At 39.6% G+C, this 21,371-nt stretch overlaps 2 protein-coding genes across 2 annotated transcripts in view; one reads left to right on the top strand and one right to left on the bottom strand.

The window, feature by feature from the left end:
* Positions 1-3,059: 3,059 nt before the first annotated feature.
* Positions 3,060-9,789, bottom strand: LOC138058942 (small ribosomal subunit protein uS8A). Its single transcript, XM_068904410.1, has 5 exons — positions 9,712-9,789; positions 9,361-9,500; positions 6,441-6,520; positions 3,908-3,993; positions 3,060-3,194 (listed from the first exon to the last, which is right to left on the bottom strand). The coding sequence occupies exons 2-5, from the start codon at positions 9,491-9,493 to the stop codon at positions 3,101-3,103; spliced, it is 393 nt and encodes a 130-aa protein (XP_068760511.1). The 5' UTR covers positions 9,494-9,500; positions 9,712-9,789; the 3' UTR covers positions 3,060-3,100.
* Positions 9,790-9,805: 16 nt separating this feature from the next.
* Positions 9,806-21,371, top strand: part of LOC138058943 (echinoderm microtubule-associated protein-like 6) — a 14,885-nt gene continuing 3,319 nt past the window's right edge. Inside the window, exons 1-9 of the mRNA XM_068904411.1 lie at positions 9,806-11,091; positions 11,349-11,474; positions 11,603-11,789; positions 12,111-12,216; positions 12,949-13,143; positions 17,793-18,007; positions 18,828-19,019; positions 20,405-20,449; positions 20,638-20,757. Of these exons, the coding sequence (XP_068760512.1) occupies positions 10,229-11,091; positions 11,349-11,474; positions 11,603-11,789; positions 12,111-12,216; positions 12,949-13,143; positions 17,793-18,007; positions 18,828-19,019; positions 20,405-20,449; positions 20,638-20,757 (2,049 nt within the window). The 5' untranslated portion in view covers positions 9,806-10,228. The remainder of the gene's footprint in view (positions 11,092-11,348; positions 11,475-11,602; positions 11,790-12,110; positions 12,217-12,948; positions 13,144-17,792; positions 18,008-18,827; positions 19,020-20,404; positions 20,450-20,637; positions 20,758-21,371) is intronic.

The raw sequence follows: 21,371 nt of genomic DNA on the forward strand, positions 1-21,371 counted from the left end.
GATTGAGTTAAGATTGAATTAAAGTTTTTGGCGTTTTTCGCAATTAAAAGTAGTAAATATTCAGTTTTAGTCACTTCGAAAACTGTTTTCTCTGCGTTGAAAGATATATTTGCATAAAATTTTGCAAAATGGCATGGCTCTCTAATGATTAAAACAATCTTATAACAAGAAGATCTCTTAGATCTTATAGCCGTCCTTTAAAAAAATATCTGTTTTCTTACCACTATAGTCGCAACGTAGTGCACATTCCAAAGCAGTCCTTGTTGATTCACTGATGACTATAGACATAAAATCACCCGATCAATCTGTAGCACAACAACTGACAACAAGGACTGCACACGAACGTATTGCACCATCACTTATAGCCGTCGTGAAATCTCCGATTGCACTATCAGTTGCAGCAACTGTAAAATCTCCGATAACGTAATGGTTTTCGTGGGATATGTATGGGTACGATCGATACGATAATAACACTATTAACAACTTACAGCTTTCTTTCTTAAAAGTCACGATTAAATTTAATTGTGTTTTTAGTAGAGTAAAGGGCTAGCAAAGTAATCACACGAGTCACATAATTCAAGAATTCCGTTATCCATGGCTATCTTTAGTACGGTGGTTATTTCCCTACCAATGAAAGTTGAAACGTCGACACATTCCATAGATGACGTAATAGCCTTTTATGTATTCAATACTCGCTTCGAATCAAGCGCTTCAATAACACAAAAAGGCAATATATTTTGTACTAAATAAGGAGTGGAATATTCACAAAACTTTAAGTACATTAACGTTTTAACAGCTTTTAGCGAATAAACATCATAGCTTGCATGATTGAAAGTCCTACTAACTATATGGCCGAGTGGAAGCTTGGGTCTGGTCACCGACAAAATAAAAAATAAACGTCGTGCAGAGCAAGAACTGTGCTCAGCCCATGGCCGCGCGGTTAAAAAACCAACTCCTCGACGTACCTCAGCCAGTGGATCGTGATCATGTTCTGAAAGTGCTTCATCATCGACGGCATAATGACAAGTCTAATTATCACAAGCAGAGTAGAGATTTGCCTCCACTTGAAGTTGGGGACAGGATGCGGTTGCGTCCAAATGGTGAGAAGGAATGGCGCAAAGCGGAAGTAATGCCAAGATCATACTACACGCTGGAAGATGAATATGGACGTGCTTACAGGAGAAACAGAAGATCATCTCTGCTACGTTCCAAATGATTCTCCCATGACACCAAGGACAGGGGCTTTTCTCATGTGTACACAACCTCACGAGTCTCCTGCGAGTACAAGACAGGCACCTGTACTTGAGAAGCCAGCGCCAAGTCCAGTGACATTAGGGAGACAGACAGAAACAATTGCACTCTCCTATTACAACCAGATCTGGGCGTCAAGTTGGGAGGCCGCAGAGACTCATTGCATCATGTTAGGAGGGGGGGGGGGGGGGGGGGAGGGGGAAGATGTTGTAATATTGAAACCTTTGGGGATCCCCTTAGGGGCCCCTGAGTGACTCACATGGACACCCCGAAAACGTGAAACCATGTGCGTTGTGTTCGGACTTTCAAAGGGACACAAACATGTTAGAATAGTTGTTACTAGTCGTTGAGTTTAGTATTGCTTGATTGAATGATATCCTAATAATCGGCGAGAAATTTAATTTCTCGGCGGCGGAGGCAGTGGTCAAATTTCGCAAACATAAGAACTGCGTATGGTCGTTATCTGAAGCGGTTGAAGACGATACCTTCTGGATCGAAGCAATTTCAAAACCGGGAATGGCTCAATCAATGTATGGCTACAATCGGCTCTGCGACCGTTTGCGATTATATGGAAACAGCTCTCTTTGCGATCGTCTGACAAAGGTCACTCGTACTTGCAGGTCACTTCACCTTTCGAAAGTAACCCAAAACGCTCAATTTGGCTAACCCTTGGCCTAAAAACCAAGTTTAGGTCTAGGCTTACCCAAATAAATTAGGGTTTTGGGTTACTTTCCAAAAGGTAAAATAATGACCTGCAACGAGTAACCCGTCAAAACTGACCCGTGTTTTAGACGTGCAGCCCGGATTATGTCACGGGGCCTAGTTATGGGAGATTGTCACGCGAGTTTACTTTGTGACTAGAAAAGTCACGGGTGCGATTCGCATTGTTTTTCGGAATCTATATTGGCCCCTTTCTAAAATACGACTTGTTACTTGTTTGTTTCGCCCACCTTCTGTTTCCTGTTTCTACATGGTAAGACTTGGGATCTTTGCGCAGTCCGGGTTCTGGTTCTCACGCAATGGAATGTTAATAGTTAACCGCATTTCGCAAATATACACCTGCGCACTTCACGAAAACGGTGTTTCATGGTCTTCCCAGTGACTTATTAGCTCAATATTAACTCAATTTTAACTCAATCTTAACTCAAACTCAACTCAACTCGATCAATAGTCTATCTTCGGAGAGAACACGTTATGATCTTGTCCTAAAATCTTCATAGCGGAAAGCGATTCTCATATATTAACAGTTTGATTCATCAAAGAAGAAACCTTGAACTGGCAGAGCTTACAAAACCGCCCCTGATCTTTCCAACATTGGAGGGTAAAGGCATCAATTCGATTTTAAAATGATGTTCCACTGGCAGATTGTTAACACCGATTTTACATCCATGTTACACGAGGCAACTTTTAACGCAACTCTGTTGCGGCGGTATGCTACACGAGATGATATTAAAGGCAACAATGCTCGCAACATTAGAGTCCAGGCTCCTGCTGGACAAATCCAGGCGACAAATAAGGCGGACACTGTTGACGTGACTGTCGACGTGACTTATTTCCGTTCTCGGTGGTGCATTTCTGGTACGATTTGACGTTTAAGTCAACGGCTGGGGTGTTACACGCACCAACTTCAATAAAATCCGGGGAACAATGTTGCAAGTTTTTTAAAGCGATTCAAAAACCTACATGTTGCCGCAACAAAATCGCCATGTTATGCCGATTGTTAAGGCAACAATGTTGCGTTAAGAGTTGTCTCGGTTCGTGTAACATCATCTTATTGCACGAGATTTCGCATCAATAGCAACTAGTCATTTACGGATTGAAATGGTCTATTTATTTAAACTTGTCTCTTTCAATAGAAAAACCCAAGAATTTTTCCACCAGTATGCTTTCTTCTTGCCTCTTCATGGTCCATAATGCCACTGGATGTTGTAATGACAAGGTACCTACAAAGATGACAATACAAGTTGCTTTAGTTCATACATCAGAATGTTGCCTGTGCGACGGTCATTTCCCTCCAACTATGAAATGCCACTGCTTTTGACATGTCCTTTTGCAATTTTTGACATGGCTTGATACGGCCCAAGCGAAATGACATGGTTCTTGTAACATTTACATGTAGGCTAGCTAGAATGCAATCAATCACGAACCTTTACAGTCCTGGCTTACAAGAACGGTAACAATACCAACATGTTTTCGTTTTGGTCACCTGACAACACAATTGCACTGCATGAACATGGACACAGACAGCAAGAGGTTTGACTCTTTCACAAAAACGGTTTTCAGGGCTTTATTTGACAGATTTTAAAGATTACTATTTCTTCAGCAACTATATCACGTTTCCTAAATTGTAGCAAAAAACTTGCAAAATTATTTATCCAGCTTCAACCAAGAATCTTCCACACAAGACAAAAATGCCACTCTAACAGAACAAAACCAGAAAACTGCAAAAAAATTAACCTCTCGAAAATCTCTATTTAACCCACTGACTCATGAGAGTGAGCCTTATATTATAAAACGCCAGACAAGTTTATTCACCACCACCAACGAGGGGGGGGGGGGGGGGGGGGGGTGGGCTCTGAGGAGTCAACGGGTTAAACAATTTCAAACACAAATCACCAATAAAATAATAAAAACTGCATCAATATTGTAGACTTACCCAAATTGTCTGGATGGCAAAAGAGTACTTGCCCACTTTTCAATGTCATGAACTTTTAAATCGTAACGAGGACTGATGACACCACACTAACAAGACCAGAAATACCAAATCAGTAAGGCAGTTTCACTCATAGTTACTCCGTTATTTGCTTTGAATTTATGATTAGCATTAAATTGGATCTCTGGCAGCTAGGGAGTTACCCTGCAAGCAGAATCTTTTTCGGTCTTCCTAGGTAAGTCGGAAAGAGGAAAGAAGACTCCGCCAGCCGCCTAGCCTTTCTTTGATTTGTCACGCATCCAAAGAAATGGATGAGTCATTCTAGTTTTGTCAAACCCGTTTTTTTAATTTGTGCGCATGATCAATCGCCACGCGCCATCAATATTCTTTTACGTGGAATGCCGAAGGCATTCCACGTAAAACGCAGCTCAGTTTCAGGCAGTTATGAAAAAAAACACTGTCGAGTTACTGCACTACCACACGTACCTACTCAGTATCTCCTCAATTCCCCCCCCCCCTCCCCCAGCCAAAAATCCCGTATCCCCACAATTTTTTTTTCCTAAATATCCCGTATCCTGATCGCTTCTCGGCCTTTTGGCTAAGATTAGTTTCTCGGCCAAGGGCTACGGTCAAGTACCATTGTACTACGTACGGTACTTTTTTCAGTGCCGTAACGGGCAGGCACAGAACAGTTTCGGCTGTTTGTCTCTTCTCTCGAGACAAAGCTCGAGTGTAAAAACTTCTGTAGTTTCTAAAACTATTTACTACTTGTAGCTTTTGAGTTTTGAATCGATAATAGAGAGAGTTTTGGCGATTTCAACCCGGACTTGGCTACTGGATTTAAGCCTTTTTCTTAACGAAATTTCAAGTTATTGTGGAACGTTTGGGATTAGGAAAACGCAAAAACTAAAACTTTGGAATGGACTATAGATGACCCAATCACGGAATTTTACATTTTTGAGCATCGAGAGAAATGGAGTACAGATGTTGTCTTCTTGCCTTCGCCACAGCAGATTTAAACAATTTGCAAGAACTACACTAGGATTACGGAACCGGACTTCAAATACAGGGCCCGGTTGTTTGAAAGCCGATTACCTTAATCCAGGATTAGTGTAAACTTTTGTTTTATGTTTTCAACTTTTTGATGAAAGTTTCCCTTGCTTATTTTTGTTTTTCAAGATTGACTTCTTCTAATGTAAAGTTTTACCGAATATCAGTCTTGAACAGCATTTGGGAGTAGAGAATAAAACTCGTTTGTTAATTTTTAACCCGAGATTAGAGTCAATCGGTTTTTGAACAACTGGCCCAGGATGATAAGTTGTTGAAGTATGATTTGTAATACGTTTTTCGGATGATTTAAGGCTGATCTTGTAATTTTTGGATGAACGGGAGTTAAGGAAGCAAGTAAAACTGTAGGATTTGAATAACGTCTCCTTCCAAAAAATATATAAATAAAAAATCCCGTATCCTGATAAACCGCTAACTGGGCTTCGTTGTTTGCATTTGCAAATTTAGTAACATTAATAATGCGTTTCTACAACAAACAACTTCAAGTTATGTTACAGATTTATCTTTCTGGTAATCTCTCGTCATTTTTCGAAGTTTACCTGTACTTGAAGTTCACTGTAACTGGACAACCCGATTCGGCTAAAGCGCAAAGAAATACATTGTAGCTTCACCTTCTCTTATATAGCCCCCCTTCCCCCTATTCAATGTTGGAAGGTAACACAACAATTTCCCACTAAAACCATTCAGTTTTGCACAACATTGAATCGGGAGGGTGGCAAAATTTTTTGGGTTTTGTGGTTTTGCAGTTACTAATTTTTAGTTAAAGTGCACCTAAACCCAAATATTTTTTGTTCCTAATATAAATCTCCCCATCCAAAGCAAGCATATGTCAGCATTGTTACGCATAATTTCGTTTTTTCTGTGCCGTGCAAGCCGCGTAAACTTGGCAGAACAAACAGTAATTTGGACCCACGACCGAGATGTGAAAGGCATGAGTCTATTCTCAATTTTACGCCCAACTGGCTTTGCATTCCTGTTTTCAAGGAAATTTATGTAGCATTGCAAAACATCACATCACCGTCATGGGTCCAAGTTACTGCTAGTTTTGATAACTCTGTGCTTCTTGCCCAGCAGATAAAAAGCGTAATTTTGAGGTAAGAATCGTCAAACATGTTTGCTTTCCGTGGAGAAATCAATTTTGTAGACTAAAAATATTTGGGTTTAGATGCAGTTTAACGCATGCTCAATACGAAATGTCGAGGCAGCTGGCAGAGTCTTCTTTCCTCTTATTGACTATCTAGGAAGATTGAAAGAGACTCTGCGATGTCTCTGGGGATGCGACTCAAAATACAAGAGTGTTTGCCACCTTTCTGCCACCCACTGGGCCACCACACTGCTAGCTTAGCAAAGCGTAATTCTTAACACTGATTCCCTTATAGGGGACATTGTTTTGAGTGGATGTAGAGGTTGTTAAATACCCCTCAAACCTTAGGTTATGAAAATAATGGAAACAAAAATACTATCAGACCTTATTAAGACGTCCTGTCAAATTGACAACAATTTTTCCTGCTCTGTGATCATCCACAATCTCAAATTCTCCAATATAACCTAAAAAATACAGATTTCTATTACACAACTATTTCTTTATTTCCATTGATACTTATACCATTTTGGTAGAAGCAGGTATTATCCCTACTACTAGAAAAGTTCTATGGAATCACACACACCAGGTCCTTCACTTTAGTCAGTGTCTGGCTTTCTTCTGGTTCACCTTACATTGTTGCTTGTTTAAATAATAAGATTATTCCAAGGTTGAAAACAATGTTCAACAGCATTTGAATGTTCACTGTAATAAAATGCACATACACTTAGATCAAACACTTTATTAACGGGCTAGAGCTCCTAGCTTACTGCATGTGGTACATTAAATGGGAATACCTTCCTAAAAAATGAGGTTTTTTTTCAATGCTGATTCACGGATACTCTGAAACAATCTGAGTGCTCCTTTGCAGTAGTCGAACCTAGAACCTTTTGATTACAAGAGGGAGTTATTGGAGACCCATTAAACTAGGGTCAGGTGACAACAATTAGTCCTGCTATACTGGTATAGGACTGAAATTGCAGAAACCACACATTCTCGTCATTGAAATGAATGACTGATATGGAAAATTTGACATTTTCATCTTGGTCATTCAATTCAATAACAAGACAATCCATTTGTAAACCTATTTATGCCTTGTAAATTAAAAAGAGGGAATTTCTGAGGTACAATCTTTCCGAGGCTTGTATACCAACAAGTCACCAATTTCTAAATAACTATTCTACCATTTGAATTTCTGATATATGATTACAATTCTCAAATTCATACATGTAACATCGTTTGTTACTCCCAGTATTGATTACAGTCCGCTTCCCCATCTCACTCTGGCCATAAACAACACGACAAACTAAACTTCTTCCATGTTTGATCTTTGGATATCATTTATGAGACTTTCCTTCTCTTTTGCCTGCCTCAAACAGCCCTCCCTCATTGCGGGCAAAAGCTCTGTAAGTTAGAATTTTTTAGATCTAATAAAGAATTGTTGTTGTTTCCTGCAGTCAGGGAGCTCAAGATATGGCAATTCTGTGTCAAAATTTTGACAGTTTCAATTTGTATAAGTACCAGTAATCACATGATTTCGAGTGCAATTCGGAATAAGCAAAACGCAAAAAAAATTGCACAAGCCCATAGGGCAACTACAATTTGCAGTCTCTGAAAAAATTACTAAGCTCTTACTAACTGAGTGCAAGGACCGTACTGTGGAATATCAGCCCAAGGTCGAGGCTGCACTTGGCCAATATTACCTGGCCAGTACAGCCCTGTCCAAGCCACAAAGAAGTATTCTTTCTTTGAAATTGGACACTTCTCCAATTGGTGAATGTTTGTAATCTTCGTCATCCATCAGCAAACTTAAAACAGTAACCTTTTACGTTTAAAACTAAATTCCACTAATTGCTATAATTGACCTCATCAGCTAACTCTACGTTGTACCCAATTCAAACTGTTTGGGAATACAGTAAAACGTTTGGTTTCAGGTATTTCCATATCATTTAAATTATTATTATGAATGCTACAATATCATGCAAATACATCACAAAGAATCTTAATCCCGGTAGATTTGAATTGGGTTACAACACTGAGTTAGACGATTAGGTTTATTTTACTGCTGTGATGAGAAAACTGAATTCTTCTTTTTTATAACTTTGTGTTTCATTCAACTAAAATTTCCCGGAAGAGAAAAAAATACGGAAACGGACTGTTTCCATGGTAATGGTCCGTACTATAAAATCCCGACTTGAGAATGATTTAAAGTGCTCATTTCTTCTTGGGTTACATGTCATGCAAGTGAAAACATAAATTGCTTACCATTTAAGAAATTGAGTCAAGAAATGGAAATGTTATAGATGAGGAGTAAGTAAACAACGGGTCCAAGTCTCAGGGCTGTGCAATATTCCGTACTCGAGTTATTCAGCGAAATTTATTACTCAAATTTGTTGAGTTTAGTATAGAGGCGCCATGTTGGTGTTCTGCTGCAGTACACCATTATGGCACTATGAAACCTGTAGAAACATCTGGAATTTAGTTTGACTGTCTTCAACACTTTTTTCTGTATAATGAGCTAGCAAACATTTGTATAGACACATCTCCTAGTACATTGGCTGTTTAGGCCACAAAAACAACTGGCATGTTTTTCGGAAGCCGTCAACATGTCACGCACTGTGAAAAACTCTGAAATTCACACTGCTCTATTTCCGGGTTAGGGTTAGCTAACCCTAGCTGATCAACATAAATACTCAAAAGGCTCTTTAGTTTTGTATTTTTTTTTTTTTTTGTGACGTCACATGCGACCCAAGAACTCCAAACTGCACGAAAAAAATAATGCGATTACTTATTTATGATACACATTAAAAGAATTTCATGTTTAATTTCCCCTGGGATTTTTGCATGCAAGAGTTAGGACACTTTCCATTTTGACAGAACTGACAGGTCAGACCGGGCTGTTAGAACAGCAGGTACAAAACACAGGTTACAGGTCATTGTTTTACCAATGCAGAAAGTATCGTAAACATTCATGAATGCTAACCTTAGGCCTGATTAGGCCTTAAAAAGTTTTTAGGCCTAAGGTTAGCTTTTATGAATGTTAAGGATACTTTCTGTATTGGTAAAACAATGAACTGTGACCCGCGTTTTGTACCTGCCGTAGTTGGAAGGACTATCTCTACAACGTCTTCAAATCAACACACTTCGAGGATCACATATTCTTCTCCAGAAGAATGCGAGGGATTATCATGCAAGTGTTTCTTCAAACTGTTGTATTTTCTTTGCAAAACGAACGGTCTGGCCGGCCAGTCCTGACAAAAGGACAGCGTCCTTATATTATTATACAACTTACAATTATTGAGCTTACCATGTTTCATCATAACGGTCAGAAACTTAATTATGACTTTCGAAGAAGGGCGAAGAAGGACCTGTCTCTTCCCTCGTCTTTCAGCATTGCATATGGCGTTTAAAGCGTCGCTCAACACATTGATTCGAACCATGTTGAACCTGTTAGGTAAAACACATGTACGTCAACAGAAGCCAGTGAAACATTCCCCCAAAAAATGACTTTATTTCATTGGCAATATCAGATACGATTTCTTTAGGGTTTCTTAGAGACAAGGACAGCAACCCTTTATTTACAAAAGAAACTCAGACGTTTTAAAACTTTACTGCTGATGCGGATGCAGACAGATCTTCCATAGCCATTTTGTCCTACCTTGTGCAAAATGGCGATCGCAAGAGAGAAAGAGTGGATAGAATAGACCATAATATACCGGGGTAGCCTCTACTTGAACCCAGCGCGGCTGCGCGGCTCGGAGCAGCATCCGGGAGCATGCGAGGTGCAGAGCGACCCCAAGCGACCCTGTTTTGTAAACATTTAGGTTGCTACGAGTAGTGACACAAGTAGTTACATTTTAGTTGATGGCAGTTTGTGAGGCCTGTAGAATTTCTCTCACTTTTCCACTCAAGATATTGGCAGCATCAATGGAAAATTACATTATTTTAGCTATCCTGGATGCCTCTCTTAGAGCGACGGAATAGCGAGTCGCGAAGCGGCAAGAAGTTGGATCTTGCAATGATTCAATTAGATTATCCGTAATGATTCTTATTTTTTTACGCTGAAATTATTGTTTTGTTTATCCAAGTCGATCAAAAGGAGTATTTGACTTCGAAACATCGACATAAAAGACCAAAGTCTCCTAGCTGGTAATCGTGATCTTACAGCCGATATCATGTTTACCAGAGAAAAAGTAAGAGTGAACCCTGTAAGAAACAAAACCAAGAAAAGTTACAAAGGGAACACCTCAAAGGCAGCATGGGAAACTTTACTAGCTAGTTCTAAGAACCATGCTAGTAAGGGTGAAGGAAGTTCTAGGGCATGGCGTGGATCAGAAATGACAAATGGATTTGCTCACATACAGTGGTCAGATGATGATGATGATGATGATGCTAAAGACAATGACGACAAGTTTAAGACTCCCATAACCCCCAGTGCATCATTCATCTTTTCTGAAAGTCACACTAAAAGTTTTGAGAACTTATGGAGGTCAGCTGCTGCTGAAGCAAGGGTGAATTCCTCGTTAGAATTTCATATGCACCCTGGTCAACCACCTGTCCCAAAACAAATTGTTGGACAAATATGTGAAGGAAAATATATTAACTTTCAGGAACTTCTTCTTGAAAATCTGGGCAAAGAAGATGCAAAGAACAAGATTTTAATTGATGAAACTCAAAGAGTGGATGATATTACAAAATGGATTGATTGCATGGCTATTTATATTTCAGTTTATACAAGTCATTATCCGAATCGAATTAGGGACTTACTTGCATATCAAGGTATAATAACTAGGTTATACCGTGACTGCCAAGACAAAAAAGCATGGCAAAGATATGATGTGGCCTTTAGGCGCAAAGCATTTCAAACTAGTCTAAGGGACTGGAGTACAGTTGATGAAAATTTGTGGATTATGTCATCATCGCGAGATGCACGTAGAGCTGTCCTCTGCAAAGCTTGTCTGTCACTAACTCATAACCAAGCTTCTTGCCCATTGTTGCCAAAAGCAGAAAGTGCAAAGACTCCACGTCTTCATTCTTGGTATGCTACAGTGATAATTTGCAAATGATGAAGAGAAGTGATTAATTAAAACTCCCACTTCATTTATCCCTTCCTACATTGTACCTGAGAGTGAGACTAATGTAGATTTTACTCTGTCTAACGGCAGATGAATTTAATCATCAATGGGGGCCACTCTAAAGAATGAAAGTATAGATTAAAGTTGTTGGTTGAGTTAAAATTATAAATGTTGATAAATAATATATTCCCATTTTTCCCCTCATTATTTGATCATTTAGGTTATCCAGGTCTTCAAAGTTACTCAAAAAGGATGTTTTAGGTGAGGAGGAGCAACCGCAATCAGTTAGTACATCTCGGCATACACAGAGCCCTAATGAAGGATTGGATCTGAAATTTGCTTTTGGGTAAGTCCATGTTAGGAAGACCAATTCAGCCATGGCTAAAAAAATGGTGCTTTTAACAGTACAAGGAAGAAAAGGAGATTGAACTTTGGTTTCACTGATGTGTTTTCTTTTGTTTAAACCCTACTTAGGTACCATGGTTACAATGCATGCAACAATTTGTTCTACACACAGTCAAAGGAGGTAGTTTTTCATGTGGCAGCCCTTGGGATAGTATATAGTTCTTCAAGTAACCAGCAGAGATTCTACAAAGGCCACACTGATGACATCATATGTTTAACCATTCATGATGACAAGGATTTTGTAGCCACTGGACAGGTGATCCCCCATCACAATTGAAAGTAATATCCACAAAAACAATCCAAGGTGCTAACCTTCTAATTTTACCCTTCCATGCCCAAGGGTGAAGCCATTGACAAGTAAAATCGTCTCGCATTAGCCAGAGTATAATCTATAAGTGAGAAAGAGTTTTAATTAACAAGCAAGTAAGCCACTATTCCATTTTATTGCCAGGAATGTAGCCAGACTTTCCTCATGAAGATCTTAATTTAAAAATGAAGCAAAAATTCCTTTGTTGTTTTAATTACCAGGCCATTTGCCTCCTAGCCTTAAGTAACAGAATTGAAACTTAATCAACAGGTGGGCAAGCAAGCAGAGACTCATGTGTGGGATGCCACCACCATGAAAACTGTAGCTGTTTTGAAAGGCTTCCACAAACGAGGGATCATTTGTGTTGACTTCTCAGGTGCAATGTTTCAGAATTGGTAACTTTTTCCCAGTGCTGTGGTTACTTTCTCTTTCAGTCATTTAATGGGGAATTTTTAGAAATTGATATGCTTAATTTATGTCTAATTCCAATCATTATGGCAACTTTGCACAGCATTTTTCTACAATTATTTGATCTCAAAAACTCAACATTGTTCAGGGAGTGAAGTGGGGATCAATGAAACTGTTTTTTCCTCTGAAACGAGGTGAAGTGTCTGAAATGTTTTGTCCAGGATTGTAGATTTTAAAGAGTGCAGGGTTGGCATTGTAGTGGGAGTGCCTGCCTTGAACCCAGGATGCTTTGTGGATTGGATTCCTGGACTCATTGTTATAGATGAATTTGGTAACAGAGTAACTTTGCCACTACAATTAACAATTATTCCATGAGTGCACGTTGGATACGAGATGGTAAATAGCCAATGGGGCACGTAGCACTGAGGTGGTCATAACCAGTCTCATAGCCAACAAGAGCGATATTATTATAATTGTTCTATTAAATTCTCATTAACTTCTGAACTTTAAAAAAATAAAGCAAACACTTGATGCAATCAGTTTCCTTATTAGGTCATAACGGTACATACCTTTATATGAGCTGATAACCGAGATTGAGCCAGCCAATCAGAAAGCTAGAAAATGTAATAAAAATTCCAAGGTGGGAAATTTAATATAATTATATGATATTTACTTGGTTTTATAAAACATGTTTTTGTAGGTGATGGCAAGAAACTGGCAGATGTTGGTCTTGATGATGACCATAGTATTTGCATCTGGGATTGGAAGAAGGAAGAGAAGCTTGCATCAACTCGAGGACACAAGGACATAATATTTGTTATTGAGTGGAATCCATTCAATCCAAACTACCTTGTATCTGTCGGAGAAAAACACATCAAATTCTGGACACAAAAAAGTGATTATATCAGTTTTTAGCATGATGATAGTTGATGGTTAAAATTCATAATACTTTCATAAGGGGTTATCCGTTTGTTTTTTTACAGAGCAATTAACTTTATGATTCATCTGCTAGCTGTAGTAACGTATGCATTGTGTGACACACGTAACAACCCCATCATGCTCAGGGGCATACATGTAAGTAGAGAATGTAGAGAGCCTTTGAGTCAGTTTTGCTGTGCAGTATTTTCGTCCTTCAGTAAAGATGTTGCATGCATTGGCGACAAGGATTCCTTCCGAACCTCAGTGGCCATTCCAATAGCCGCTGTCCAGCCTAATATATAGCCACCTTTGACCTACATGCTGATCAAAATGCGGTTGCCCAGTGATGGGAGAAGTGCACCCGCAGTTCCTTGAAATCTGTTTTCCTGTGCCACCAGATGCAAAGACACCTTTAATAGCAGAAAGGTCATCTTTTACTCCACACAGCCAGCACCAAAGTGCAAGACATCTTCTTGACACTCACTGAGACAGGGGATTAGATTTCAAAACCGTCAAGGAGAAATTGGATGAGTTCTTTAGCCCAAGAAAGAATAAGTTTATCTCTTACAACCCTGATACTGTACCTTCTGAAAAGAGAAGCAGAGCCGGACCTTAACTGACACAGAGAAGAGGTACTCTCAAATCGAGAGAGAGGCACTGGCAGCAGAATTTACTTCAACCAGGCTCCAGGTTCCGTCATGAACTCTTTGACTGCCAGATAGGAACAAACACACAGCATACGAAACCAGCCAAAATGACGAAACTGCCAGAGAGACCCTGGGAAACAGTTGAAATGGACTTCTGTGGACCATGCTACAAGCAAACCTGGAGACACCTCACCCTGCCACAGGAACTGCACCCTATAAACTCCTAAACCCAGACTTGACCACTACCCAACAGAGAGAGCCAGCAGGGACAAAGAAGACAGGAAAAGAGACAGGAAATACAAAGAGAAATTGAAGTCTTACCATGACCGAAGACACAGAGCCAAAGAACACAAATTCAAAGCTGGAGAGGCAGTTCTCCTGAAACGCGACAAGAAACGAAAAGGAGACATCCATGCCAGTATGCCGAGACGCATCCAAATTCAAGCTGCTCAGAACAACATACATCCCAGCAAGAGACAAACAAAGGAAACCACCTACTGCAAGACCAGTAGTACCACCAGCAGCTAAATGCCAGGTAGCACCAGCCGTCACCCAAGGAAACAACGCCAGTGACAGCACCAATAGCCAACCAAGGCATTGTTACCCAACTAGTGCCAATTGAGGCAACGCCTACCAACCAAACCCTACCACTGCACAGATCACAGCGACAGACCAAATCCACATTTGATGGACACCAGAAGGACTATACCATGTGAACTGTGAGTTGTCCTCAAACATTGACCAGATGCTATCAACAATGATTATGAACACTGAACACTTGTTTCTTTAACGACATCGACATGATTACTTGATTACAGTGAAATCACGGTACCAGCACTGAATACGTTTTATTGATTAGGTGCATGTCGATCGATTATTGTTAGTGATTAAGTGATTGATTAGTTGTATGTTAAGAAAACCAAGAACTAGGTTGAGACATGAATTTTGAGGAAATGATCTGAAGAACGAGGAGTGATTGACACACATGATTTTATAATTTACTACCAATTATTGAAGGTCAAGAGCCTCTTCAAGCTGACTTTTTTGTTGTTTCCCGTAACTTACCCCCTCTTCTAGGCAATAGTGGTATGAACTTCACAAGCATGAGGTTGATCAGAATGTCATGCGGCAATTTCAGAACATCCAGAAAAGCTTACTGTAAATCATCTAGGAATGTGCTGCTTATAAGGAACACTTGAATTGTAATGCCTGCCTCCCTACAAGGTATGTTAACATTGTAGAGCAGTACCGCTGGCTCATTTAGGTCATCAAGGCGTAAGCAAGTCAGACCAAACCCTTGATTAGGAGCAAAGTCTGGTTTCTGGGCATCAACACAGCTGTTAAAGACGCCTTAAGATGCTGTGTACCATGTTGAACTAATGCCAACAGACAACATGCAGAACCCGTTGATGTGTCAGTCCTGCCCTGTGGTACCTGGTTCAAGCTCAGCAGTATCTCTTGGTCATTACTGATGAGTATTCTCGCTTTCCCATCGTCGAGGATGTACACTCCACCTCATCAGAATAGGTTATTCAAGTTGTGGGCAGAGCATTTTCCACCTATGGATATCCCAAGATAGGCAAGGTCCGCCATATAACAATCAGGCTTGGAAAGGGTTTCTGAAGACCTGCAGTCTTAACATCGCAAAAACAACCCCTCTGGCCAAAGGTCAACAGACAGGTTGAAATTTTCAACAAACCCTTGATGAAAGCAATCAAGTGAGCCAAAATCCAAGGGCAAAGCTGGATTTATGCCATGCATCAGTTCCTGCAAACATACTGCTGTACTCCTCATACCACCTCTGCTTTTACTCCACACTGTCTCTTGTTTGGTTGCGATTCGTAGACAAAGATGCCAGAAGTTGAATCTCCCACTCATCCTGATGTGAGTGCCCATTGACAAAGGAGCCACACTTCTCGTTGGGGTGCAGGGATGGCGCAGTGGTGAGAGCACTAACCTCCCACCAATGTGGCCCGAGTCCAATTACCAGACTCTGCGTAATATGTGGGTTGAGTTTGTTGGTTCTCTTCTCTGCACCAAGTGGTTTCTCCACGTACTCCAGTTTCACCTCTCCTCAAAATCCACTTGATTTGTGTTAATTGCCAATTTCATTTTACAGTGTCCCCAATTAGTGCTCCAGCGCTAGAACGACTAGACACTTAAATAAATTTCCTTTCTTTTTTTTAACGCTGGTTAAATAAGCTGTTGACACCATATGACCCGACTCCCCTTGTGGTCACAGAAAGGAAACAAAGTATGCTCATCACCCAACGTGGAGATGGATCCAAGGTGAAATCTTTTCATGTTCCATTGCATTCCGCAGACGCCGATTCAAGATGTCAACCTTCCTGACATCGGCCATAATGGTACCTTACCTGTCATGAACGAGACCTCCTCATAAAACGGAAGAGAAGATCGCATCGCATCCACTGCAGCTCAGTACTTCCAGACCCAAGTGAAAATCCGTTTGCAGAGAAGATTAATCGAGGAAATATGAAGTGGTTTCGTTATTGTTACTTACTGAGTACTTAGCAAGCTGTTGTGAGCACACACAAGCGCGAATGTTTCTCATGGACAGTTACGATTGTTTCAGAAGGTTTTCAAACTTTGAACTTTGTTAATGTCATATTTGGTTTTATCTTCAACCAGTAGTATCTAAGGCAGCTCAAGTTCCTAGGTCATATACTCCGCAAATCTGAGGATGAGTCAGCCAGTCTATATATGCTCTATACTTCCCAACACATGGCAGACGCAGGCTGGGACAACAAAGTACATCCTATCTTCAGTACAGCAGTACGCAGCCTCCTTGGAGATGATGATGGACAGTTGACGTCCAAGCAAATAGCTGACCTCACCAACGACAGGGAGAGCTGGAGGAAGCTGAAGTCAGCAGTCAGCGAGCCAAGATGGCTGCCTAATTTTGTGCTCTACAAATTTATTGCACTCTACAAATTGCACTACTTTTATTGCGCTCTGCATTTATTGCGCGCTACGTTTATTGTGCTCTACAAATTTATTGCAATTAAGGTTATATTCTCTCATATTTTTTCTATTATGGGACCAAAAAGGAGACCTCCTATGGCTAATGATGCTATCGATCCAACTGATTTGACTTGTGAAGGTCACTGGGATAAATTAGAAATCAAATTTAACAACTGGGTTACATCATCACTCCCGGGCCTCGTTACGAGCATTATGCAATCTCATGTCGTTGAAATCATCGACGACTATATCTCATCGACTGAGTTTCAAAGATCTCTGGCTGATAGTATCAACTTCGATGCCGTCGGTTTGGAAACTCAACTTGGCTCATCGGTAAAAAAAGTTAAACGAACTAATAAATTCAAATCAAGCAAAGATAGCCAAACAGGATGTTCAAAGAGTTAACCAAACTTAAAAATAATCTAGCAGCAGCCGGCTGATGATGATGATGATCTAAGGAAAGGAGGGATGAAGTAATGCATTCATTGTGTGACACATGTAACAACCCCATCATGCTTCAGAGACATAAGTAGTTTTACGGAAGGAATGTAGTGAAGCCCTTGAGTTTGTTGTGTTGTAAAGTATTCTTGTCCTTCGGTAAAGATATTGCGCCAGCTTAGCAAAGGCAGTCATTAGCCATAGTATGCCACCATGCAAAAAAATATCTGCATTTTTATTATTGAAATGCAGGGATTAGTATTAGGTTTTGCTAAATGTAGAAGGATGCTTTGTTCTGACAAGTGTGACTGCTTAAGGTTAGGGTTAATAATATCAATTTAATACTCATCTAAAATATAGTCCTCATATTTAGTGTGTTATATTAAAACACTTTAAGTGTTGTTTTTATTTCAATATTCAGCTCTCTTTAAAACAAAGAAACATTAGCTACATGTACCACGGTATTGAAATATTAATACCTTTAAGAATTTCATCTGGCAGGAGACAGGCCAGTTTGCTATTTTCAGACTGACTGAGACAAATCAATCACATTTAATAGATTCAAAGTTGGAGAAGCGACCAGTGACTTTTGGGAAAGCAGGTGCTGCTGCAACTATGCTTTGTGTGTGTCACAGTCCCAATGATGACTTGTGCTTTAGTGGCAGTGATTCTGGACTGGTATACATTTGGCAGGGAACAACTTTGCGTCGCTCAGTTCAAGCCCATAATGGACCTGTGTGTGCTATGTTTTCACTTAGTCAAACAAAACATCAGGTAAGTATGTTTTTCATCAGACTAACTTTTTTTTCTTTTAATAGTCACTTGCAAGATCACAGTTGTAGAGAAGGTTGGACTATGATTGATTGGACTAGGGTCAGGTTATCCTGAAATTATTAAATAGTATTTTTTATTCCTTGATAGCTATAATGAAATGTATTATGTACAGTAGGCTTGCCTGAGTGATAAACATGAATTATATTATACCAGTACTTCCTGCAAATCACTCTTGGCATCACTGCCATGAAGTGGGCCGGATAAAGTTATGAAATCATAATGTTCTCTCACAAAAAAGATAATAATGACATTACAACTTTATTTTATTTCATTATGAGTCATTATTATTTTATTTCATTATGAGTCTGAACTTTGGGGTGCAGGGATGGCGCAGTGGTGAGAGCACTCGCCTTCCACCAATGTGGCACGGGTTCGATTCCCGGACTCGGCGTCATATGTGGGTTGAGTTTGTTGGTTCTCTACTCTGCACCGAGAGGTTTTCTCCGGGTACTCCGGTTTCCCCTCTCCTCAAAAACCAACATTTGACTTGATTTACTTTCATTGTTAATTTCAGTTTACAGTGTCCCCAATTAGCGCTCCAGCGCTAGAACGACTAGACACTTAAATAAAGTTCCTTTCCTTTTTTTTTTTTTTAACTTATATCTGTTTTACTCTCTGTGTTCAACAAAATCCAGTAATTCTGTTCCTCACCAAGGTATTGTCATCTTGCATACGCTGTAAGTAATAACGCAAGTGTATTTTTGGGTGATATTATGATTATTTAGGGTTATTAATACTTTTCCATTATGATTATTATTAGGGTTATGTAACAGGTGGAAGAGATGGTGTTGTTGCCATGTGGGACCCAATGTTTGAGCAGTGCCTTAAGGCATTTAAGGTGGAAGAAGCATCAATGAGGCCAGGATCTATCCTCCTTCAGAATCTGCCACCTGTCAGAGCTTTGCACTTTAATGGTGATGGCAGAATACTCCTTGGCACAGGAAATGATGAGGTACAGTTTGCATTAAAATACAAGAAATCAAAAAATATTTTATCATCATGTTTTCAGATTTGTGTGGGATTATTATCATGAGTTGTCTATTATAGTAAGTAATTTTGTTAACTTTAATGATTACGGTGATGACAATGATGTGACAACCATTGGAAAGTCATTGAAAACTAACATAGGTACTTAACCCATGTCAAGAAGAGGTTTACAATGTAAGTTAAAGTTATAGAGAGGGAGATGCCCAGTATGTCTGGAACTTGGAATAAAAGATTATTTGAATTTCAGTTATTAATCTTAGATTAAATAGAACAGAAGTTCTTTTACACCATTCTTCTCAAACCCCATTCCACAAAATTTCGAGTAATTAAATTTGCGGGAAAAGTAATTGTCAGGTAAATCAAGTGTTAGCAATTTCTGATTAGGTATTGTCAAAAAAATTATATTAGTTTTGTTTGTTTGTTTTATGGACATTAATTAGTTGGATCCTGTATAATAATTATTAAAGACAAGCCCAACACTTTCAATCTGTGCAAAGATTTCAGTATTTTGTCATGCAACAGTAAAATATAGTTATGCACTTTGTATAAGCACATCTTAGATAGTGACTTAAATAGTGGATAAATTGGATAAAGTTATCCAGCCTTCGAATAACTGGGGCCAGAAAAGCATCATAGTCATTGGGAAGGGAAACTTGCCAGAGGACTCCCAGAGAGGAAAAGTATTGGGTCCAACTGGGATTTGTGAGAAATTATATATAGAATAAAGTTTTTTTAGTGTAATGTACCTCAAGCGCATTGCCCCTTTTAATTTCTTTGTATCGAGAGTCCCTACAACAAACCTATTTGGAAACAAACATATCTTTGAAGAGGTTTATTTTTCTTTAATTACCGGTATGCAAGTATACTTGGGGAAAATACGGGCATTCCTGAACAGACCTACATGCAGCTCCCCATTTAAGTAGCTTGGATGCTCCACTACTGAAATATGTTGTAGTTCAAATTCATACTTGATTCAAAAATTTTCAAACTAGTTCAGTTTGATTTTCCTTTGTTTCAGATGATGATAATGAATATTACATACATGTAGACAAGGAATAATCAAATTTGAACTGGTTTGAACAATTTCAAACCAAGAAAAAAATTGAATGCAGAATAACAATGATTCTTTAGTCTTGCGCCATTTTAGTCCTGAATATGAAAGGCTTCCAAGGCTACCCCCATCAAGTGATGACTTATCCACTGGATGAAGTTATCCGAGCTTTAAACAACTGGGGCCAAGCGATGACGGGTCACATTTGGGAAGGGCACTTGCACTCATAATGTCATCACCACTACTGCCCTCAGCTGTGTAAATTTTTGTTGGTTATTTTATTAGTTTTTCACTTACAGATAATTGAAATTGAGGAAGATGAAAAGATGACAGTCCTAGTGCAGGTCTGAAACAGTTATGATTGTTTAATTACTCTTTACTACTCGATATTAACCCTAACCTTAACTTTATATTTCTTCACAATTGACCACTCATGAGAATACCGAGTTCCATGTTGTTGTTTTTATTTACATATTGCATGTTTGCACCCATTTGCAAGTTAAACAAACCAGGATGTCCCATCTTTCCCCAGGGCCATGGAGAAGGGGAGGTCTGGGGCCTAGATACTCATCCTACACAGTATGAGTGTATAACAGTCAGTGATGACAGGACACTAAGGGTCTGGGACCTAGCTAAATTTAAGCTCAAGAAGGTACAGTAAGCTCTCTTCTTTTTTTGTATTCTAATTCTATTTGTTGACAGGCTATATAAAATTGAGCATTCTATCAAAAAATTACCCCTTTTCTGACTTCTCTCCACATTTACCTTAGCTCTAAACGCCACTGGGAACTTTTCGAGGGAATCTGTTCCATACATTTTTCCCCGCTACGGAAGCCCCTCGTGTATCGAGGATTACTTGCCGGGTGGTTGGGGTGTAAAAAAACCCTACACTTTTGGAAAATGAGTAAGAATTGATACATTTTGCCCAACTGAACTGATTAGAGTTTATGAACTGAGAAAAAACTTCGAAAGGGAGAGAGTTCCATTGTATAATAGTTATAGGATAGAAGGACAACTTGTGAGAAGTAGTGCTCGTAGATATTGGGATAAATGAGTATCCATGCATACGTCTGCTTCTGCGTGTTGGCGATCGCAGATTTTCCCCTGGATTAACCGCAACAAGGTATAGTTGGTGCCAGTTCTTTTAACACCATTGGCCAGATCTCCTCTGTCCCTGCAACTTTATGCGGCTTGAGGTTTTGGAGTAGTTTCAGGATACCCTATGATGCAATGCTAATGTGTTGCTTCGATAGGTAGGGGCTGCAG

The sequence above is a fragment of the Montipora capricornis genome, chromosome 8, assembly GCF_036669925.1.
Source record: "Montipora capricornis isolate CH-2021 chromosome 8, ASM3666992v2, whole genome shotgun sequence".
In the NCBI taxonomy this organism is placed as follows: Eukaryota; Metazoa; Cnidaria; class Anthozoa; order Scleractinia; family Acroporidae; genus Montipora; species Montipora capricornis.

Excerpts from the sequence above, each read along its gene's own strand:
- LOC138058942 (XM_068904410.1), bottom strand. The coding sequence starts at position 9,493 with ATGGTTCGAATCAATGTGTTGAGCGACGCTTTAAACGCCATATGCAAT. Across the intron at positions 6,521-9,360 it reads GACCGTTATGATGAAACATG|GTTATATTGGAGAATTTGAG; the intron begins GTAAGCTCAATA and ends TGTATTTTTTAG. Across the intron at positions 3,195-3,907 it reads TTGCCATCCAGACAATTTGG|GTACCTTGTCATTACAACAT; the intron begins GTAAGTCTACAA and ends TCATCTTTGTAG.